The sequence below is a fragment of the Trachymyrmex septentrionalis genome, unplaced genomic scaffold, assembly GCF_001594115.1.
Source record: "Trachymyrmex septentrionalis isolate Tsep2-gDNA-1 unplaced genomic scaffold, Tsep1.0 scaffold17, whole genome shotgun sequence".
Lineage (NCBI taxonomy): Eukaryota > Metazoa > Arthropoda > Insecta > Hymenoptera > Formicidae > Trachymyrmex > Trachymyrmex septentrionalis.
This window is the reverse complement of record NW_017304864.1, coordinates 182,829-190,495: the sequence shown is the minus strand read 5'-3', so window position 1 is coordinate 190,495 and position 7,667 is coordinate 182,829. Positions and strand designations below refer to the sequence as shown.

The 7,667-nt window shown below is 31.1% G+C and overlaps 1 protein-coding gene across 2 annotated transcripts in view; it reads left to right on the top strand.

Annotated features, from left to right (window-relative positions):
- The window catches only part of LOC108746412 (bromodomain adjacent to zinc finger domain protein 1A), an 11,940-nt gene that overhangs the window by 1,320 nt on the left and 2,953 nt on the right, over positions 1–7,667 (top strand). The window contains exons 2-12 of one of the 2 annotated variants that reach the window (XM_018483169.1): positions 2,155–2,293; positions 2,376–2,590; positions 2,678–2,885; positions 2,967–3,187; positions 3,273–3,946; positions 4,007–4,483; positions 5,426–5,919; positions 6,045–6,821; positions 6,905–7,122; positions 7,207–7,382; positions 7,555–7,667. In XM_018483169.1, the coding sequence (XP_018338671.1) occupies positions 2,155–2,293; positions 2,376–2,590; positions 2,678–2,885; positions 2,967–3,187; positions 3,273–3,946; positions 4,007–4,483; positions 5,426–5,919; positions 6,045–6,821; positions 6,905–7,122; positions 7,207–7,382; positions 7,555–7,667 (3,712 nt within the window). The remainder of the gene's footprint in view (positions 1–2,154; positions 2,294–2,375; positions 2,591–2,677; positions 2,886–2,966; positions 3,188–3,272; positions 3,947–4,006; positions 4,484–5,425; positions 5,920–6,044; positions 6,822–6,904; positions 7,123–7,206; positions 7,383–7,554) is intronic. The other variant, XM_018483170.1, reaches the window with a different exon arrangement.

Sequence of the window (7,667 nt, the reverse complement as noted above, 5' to 3'; positions counted from 1 at the left end):
TGTGTGTGTGTGTGTGTGTGTGTGTGTGTGTGTGTGTGTGTGTGTGTGTGTGTGTGTGTGTGTGTGTAATATATATTACATATAATATAATATGAAATTATAAAAAATACATAAATATATGGGAGCTGTTCCATTTGATCACGTTGCAATTTACTAAAGCCACTCACAACCACCAGTGTCTGGAATTTTTCTATTGGGGGTATGTTCTACTTCATCATTCACAAGGCCTATGAGTATCATTTTAGCCTTATTGTTTATCAAGAATTAAACAAAGATGAAATTATTTATGTGAGCATTGCGAACATTAAGTGGAATGCATTTTGGACGAAACGCTGTGAGTGGCTTGTAATGTTAATTGGAACGTGGTCAAACAACTCCAAATATATGTATTGTAATAAAAAAATAATTTTATACATGTTTTATGTATTTTAGTAAAATATATATATATATATATGTATACATATATATAATTAGTGTATCTGTGCATACATTTATAATAACTATATGACAAAATGTAATATATAATTAATAGTTTATTTAATCTGCTAATAACTCTGCACCTCGTGAGGTACTATTGCAGATGCATTAAGTGGTTTGACACATATCAAACATTTTTAACGATTTCCAATTAATCTCATCCCTGAGACCGAGCATTACATGCTACGAGAAAATAGCTATGCAATAAGGAGTAGGAATGATACATTTCAATTAAAAAAGTTCTGGACAGCACAAGTAGTCAGTATTCGTAGTTGATTTAAGATCTTAAGCATAGTCTTAAACTATCATAAACCAATCACTTAGCATTTTAACATGTTACTTATAACAGTCTTGAAATAATAATAAGAACAGATTATGAATACTGACCTATGAAATGTGAAAGAGAAAATGAAGTGTCTGTTAAAAAAATAAAATTATTTGATTCTTTAAAAGATGCAAAGAACGAAGCAAAACGCATGGCATAGTAACTACATAACAAAAATTTAAATTGTTTACATTGTTTTGATATGTGTGTAGTAAGATGAATGACGAGATATCAAAATTGTATAAAAGCATGCTAGTCTTTCTGCCCATAGGTCAGACAAAAAAGATTGATAATTCTGTCCATGTTAACATGAAGTGTCAATGTTTTTTATTCAGTAAGAAGGTCAAGCGAATAAATTATTATAAAAATAAAGTGATAAAAAATTAAATATTTCGAAAATCAGTATGAAGGACACAATTATTGAAAAGTCAAACAATTTTAAAATTTTTTTACAAAAATATAATATTAATATATAACTGTTTGGTACTATTAGTGTTAATAAAATTACTCGATAAATTTTAATTGTCGATTACGTTACTCGGAATTTGGTCAAAGTTTCCTAATATTATATTCCAAAATTATATTTGATTTTGTATTAAATTTTCTTCTCTTTTTTTTTTGAAACTGCGATAATGCTTAAATATTGAAACAATAAAAAACGTGATTAAACTAACGATGAAAAGAATTGGAAAATTTTTACCATCCGCTTCTTATGCATTTATAGTCGCTGCATTATGTTGACAGTTTTATTAATATTTTTTTTTATATTTTAATAAATTTGAAAACATCATTTAGTATTATAATATTTTAATATTAACATTTTTTGTAATTTGCTGGTATTTCCTATCCGGTCGAATAGAAACATTCTGACTGACGTTAAGAATTATATTTATATTATTCGAATTAACATCATACTATATATAAGGAAATTAATTATTGTTTCTTTTTAAAAAGTATCTATTATATTTCAGATATATTATTAAGTAAATTTGTAATCAAGTTTTTTACACTGCTAATTTATAAATTAAATGCATTTTTATGCCATATTAATTACCACGATGTTACATACTCATTTAAATATAATTTCTATATAATTGCTTTCGGTATGTAATAAGACTACTTTATAAATTGTATATAAGCAGGTTTTATTAACATATTCCGTGTTGTACCAATTTTAACTAACTTGATATCTACATTATTTTTGTATTTATTATATTTGTTAGATAACATTTCGTAATGATTAAAAAATTACAAAAATTTAATATAAAGAAGGTCTAATGTATATATATACATGTACACACACGCGCGTGTATATAAGTTGCATTGCAATAAACATATATTTTCTATTACAGTGAATTTTGCGAGCGAATTATCTTGTGCAACTCCCTTATATGGTCATGTAACATCACGGGTAAAACTAATATGACATTCGAAGAAGCTTTACAATGCGAAGAAAATGCAAAGAGGAGCTTGAAAGAATTTCCAATGGAGGTATAGTATAATTTTATATAATCTATGTTGTATTAATATATATGTATGTTCTTGTAAAACGATATTTCACATTTTTTTTTAGCTAAGAATCCCTATACTATATCTCGCTAGTAAAACAAATAGGTCGTCTTTCAATGAGATGATTGAAGACGTTTACCAGTTTGCGAGAGATCGTTATTTTGTAGGAGAAATGGTAGAGGCTAGCTTTACTGAAGATGCTTGGTGTAACTGTCACATTCTTCAAGTTATCGTACCTACAGAACAGCAAGTTAAGGCATATATGAATGAAAATGGCAGGTAAATAATTTAATTCAATTCTGTTAAATTATTTTATTAATTTTTTAAATTGAATGTCTATTTTATTTTGTGCTGTTATTTCATAAGTCTACAAGAGCATTATTATCATCCACCAGCGAAGTTATTTCGCTATGAAGTAGAGCAATTAGATTCGGGAGATTCTGACATTAGCCAGATAATGATAGTAGAAGCATCTCAGGTCAGAAGACGAAAACAACATTACAGCAGAGATCGTAATAAGATATTTCTTCGTCAACTCTCTGAACAAAATGATAGTGGTATATGGGTCGTTAAGGTTAATATAAAATTATATTTAAAGAGGAGAAAGATATTTGTGCGTTCTTGTAATATTACTTTTTGTTATATCGTTATATAGGAAAGCGTTTTAGAAAAATACGGGATTAGCAAAGTACGTTTTGATACCATATTTGCTGGAACACTCCCAGATTTTACAGTACGTATAAAGAAATCCGTTAAGCAAAAACAAGAATCTATAGATAAATTTCTTACCTCGAATGTATCGAAATTGAAAATGGAGAAAATGGATCCTTTGAAAAAAGTGAATGACACTGGTATGAAGAAATATCGGAAGCCAAGGTAAAAGCTGTTTATTAATTAAAAGTCTTGTATATTTAATTTATTATTATTATTTTTTTAATATCTAAAATATTTGTATTAATAGAATGAATGGTAAATTCAAAGAAGAACTTAAAGCAAAAGCCTTAGAAGAGAAAGCGAAACGTAAAGAAGAAAGAGCGTTAAAAAGCGAATATAAAAAGGAGAGAAAACAAAAATTAGCGGCTTTAGCTGCATATATGAAACAATGGAACAAACCAAGAGAAGACCTTGAGTGTGAAGATCTTAGTCCCATTCCTGAACCTACTGTTATTAAGTGCAACATACCAAACGAGAAGTTCGGGGACTTTGTTATGATTTCGGAATTTCTTGATTTTTTCAATGAAGAATTAGAGGTGCCTGTATATTTTTCGGGAGGTTTTAATTTGGAATTATTAGAGAAGGCATTATTGATCAAAGAAGCATCCGGTCCTTGGAGTGATCTTTTACAACTATTATTGTCAAATATATTTAAATACCAAGCTGGAGAGGATAATGAGATTGATGCACAAGCACCTACTTTGTTGGATGACATTAGTTCTTATGAAGATGCATCATCGATGGCAAAAGCCATTAAACTCGCTACAATGGCTTCTAGATGGTGCCCCACTTATCAAGGATGTAAATTATCAGAACTTACATTGGATCATGTAACTCTAAGCGAGATTTTGAGGCAACATTTATTAAGCTCTGGAGGACGCATAAGCGAAGCCGCTTCGAAATGGCGATATTCTCAAAAAGGTATGTATAATTTGTCATTTGATATTACTTAATATATTTTCTATAAAAACACTGTTATAGGTGGTTATACAAATTTTGATGAACCAGCTCTTCTTTTGAGGCTAAATGAAGGCTATCTTTTACGATTGTTGGGTCATCGAAATGTCTGCGAGCTTGAGTTAGATGACAAAATAAAGGTCGTCACATGTTTGATCAATCAGTTGCTTACGTTCGCATCAATACGCGATGCAATTGAGGAGCGATATGATAAATTGCATCAAGCAAGAAGAGAATTAAAGTTGTTCTTGCTTGCTGAACAGAAAAAAGAGAAGGAAGAGAAAGAAAAAATGCGAGAACGCGAGAAAGAAGGAAAACTTGAGGAAGAAGAACCGAAATCGAAAAAGATCACCCGTGGTAATTACGAGGAAGAAAAGAAAAAAGAAGAATATGAAAATAAACTAAAGGAACTTCAACAAGCATCAAGGGATGACAAAATGATGATTTACTTGGGCGCAGATAGAGCTCACCGAAGATATTGGAGATTTATATCTATACCAGGTATATTTTACATTGTAATCTATCAAATATTGAATATCCAAAATTGAGATAAAAGATAATATTTTATTTTCTTATTAATCCTACATGTAATTAAATATGTATTACTTAAAAATTTTAAATTTACATTTAAAATTTATTTTGTGTTATTTTTTCTTTTAAATATTGCATTTATTTGATTATGCGTTAATAATCATTATAATTATGAAAATATGATATAAAATACAATGCAGTGTGATAATAACTTAAAAAATTAATTTTAAAAAATAATTAAATTCTTTTGTTAATAATTTTTTAATTGGTAGTATGTACAGAATTTTTTAAGCTTCCACAGGTATATAGAAGCTATGTGGGTTATCTTCATGTCTATATTCATTCTTGGAATGCCAGCGTTTCGTAAACGTTGCAGTTTACTTCATCAGGGTGAGGAATTGTCTGAGACTGTTATCAGATCGTTATGTATCAGACTGCTCTTCGCCTTGGTAAAGTGAATTGCAACGTTTACGAAACACATAGCTTCCCAGCAAACGAGAATCAATTGAAATTTTTTTCTATCCGAATGCATATTTTAAATAGCGAATACCTTTTTTATATTTAATTGGATTCAATTAGATCCAATTGGATGCATTGGATTGAAAAACTGCATTTTCTATTCCAAAATTTTGAACAGTATTCACAATGCACAGAAAAAGCTAATATTATTTTTAGATTGAAAGGCATAGAGATGTGCTCCATGCAATTCCTATAAATGAAAAATGCATTCAGGATTGAAAAGCATTCATTTTAACATTCGAATCAATATTTCTGAAAATCTGAATCTAGTTCAATTCATTTCAATCCATTCTCGTTTGCTGGGTTCTACATGTGTAGAATTTTTGATAAAAATTTATAACACTTTTTATATAAAAATTATTTTATTAATTTTTCTCGATTTTTTAATTATAGGATTATTTGTGGAAAATGATGAACGTTGGCCTGGAAATTGTCTTTCTGAAGGTACTCCACATCATCCAGAGTTGCAAGACAAGGAAGCAACCTATGCATATTTAAAAAATAAATTTGAGGATGAGTTTAGTGATAAAGAAAATAGTTTCAAAAAATTAAAGAAATCACCTAAGAAACTTTTATCCACGGATAAAAATGGTATTAAATCGCCACGGAAAGACTCAAGTCCTCGAAAGGAATTTAAACAAGATCTCACCAATATTAAAAGAAATTTGGTACTATGTACAGGAGATAAAGATTGTCCTGTTCATTGCAAAAGATCACCAGTAAAATGGAGCTTTTACGGAGATCAAAAGGACATTCAAGCACTAATAGATAGTTTAAGTACAAGAGGTGTCAGGGAGAGTGAACTTAAAAATAATCTTTTACAAGAGATGGACAATTTGCTTCTCGTTATTGATGAATGTCCTAAATATAGACTAAATCCTGAAGTTGTAAGTTTATTTTTGTATTGTATAGTTTATTAAAGAGTATGTTACCTACATATACTAAGTATATGTATATATAAAATTTTTTATGCATGATTAAAGTATGGAAAGTAATTGGATGTTGTATGTAGTTTTCAGATTCCAATAAAGGACAAATCAGCAAAACAGTTAAAAAAAATAAATATGAAAACGCGAACTTGAACTTTCCTCCTGATATGTCTATCAATGACGTAATGGAATTAACTTTGAGAGATCATATTTTGGACTTTGAAGACAAAATTAATGCAGGTTGTTTAGGATGTCTTAAAATTATTGATCGTACTGTCTGGAGGAATGCGATCAATCAGAGAGGTTACGACAAACAGTGTGACAAATTAATGTGCGCCGGTAGTGAGATAGATATGGATGCACCACCTAATGCTTTTATAGACAAGATAAAGAACGAGTTTAAACATAGTAGACCCGGTACCCCCGATTCCGAGGTTGGAAGTATTAGCATAAAGACTTATAAGGATCCAGGAATGTATTTAGGTGTACCTGGTGAGGATGAAATGATGCCCGACCAAAGGCAACAAGCGACTATCAAACAATTAGCTTGTTCCATTTTGCAATTATCTCACGCTATAGAACAGAGGTACTTACAGAAACCACTAGGACCCGATCAAAAAGACAAAAAATGGTCGGGTGAGGAGGCACGAGAGAGATGGGAACAATCATTGATAGCGTCTACGAACTGGTCACAGTTGTTCGTTCACTTAAGTACTTTGCACAATAGCGTCGCGTGGGACAGAAGCGCGTTAAATGCTCAGTGTCGTATATGTCGAAGGCGTAGGGATGCGGAGAACATGTTGCTTTGCGATGGATGCAATAGAGGACATCACCTCTATTGTCTGAAACCAAAACTTACTGTAATAAATAAGTTCATTATATTCATGCTTCCACAATGATTGACTAAGTTATCACCATATTATTTTCTTGTTATTTTTTACAGGCTGTACCAGCAGGAGATTGGTTTTGTACGGCATGCAGACCACCGGAAATAAAACCCAAAGAAAAGACTCAAAAGCGGAAAAGATTCGAGGATGAGATCGAAGAAGAGACGATGTTAACCAAAGAGACGCGACAAAATCGCGCAAAGCGCATACCGCACAGTGACGACGAGGGTGACCAAGAGAGTGACAATGAAGATGAAGAAAGCGAAGAAGACATGTAAGTTATCTTTCCGTAGCATTAAAATTTTACATTAGCTTAATATTCCTAATAATGTTTATTTGCTTTCTTCTGTCATTTTAGAAATATACGATTAGAAAACTTATGCGCATCGTGTAAAAATGGTGGAAAATTGATTGCTTGTGATACATGTCCAAATCGTTTTCACTTAGAATGCGTAGAACCGCCATTGTCGAGAGCTCCTAGAGGCAGATGGTCTTGCACCATATGCAAGAATAAAAAAAAGAACGCGACAAAAGGTAATGAAGAAATAATAACGGAACAATACGGACGAAAATGTCTTAAGGGTTTATTCTTCTGTTATAACTTAAGAAAAAAAGTTTTCGCGTTTAACATAGATGAAATTATTAGACAAGTTGATATAAAAATATTATAAGAAAAAGTTTCTTAGTGTTAAAATTATGTTGATAGTGAGGGGGTATGAAAGAGAAAGAAACAAGGAGAGGTTGTGCGCAGCAGCAGCACGCTCTCGCATCCATGGCTTTGCTAAGAGCCTCCTCACTACTGAATCTACAGACTGGGAC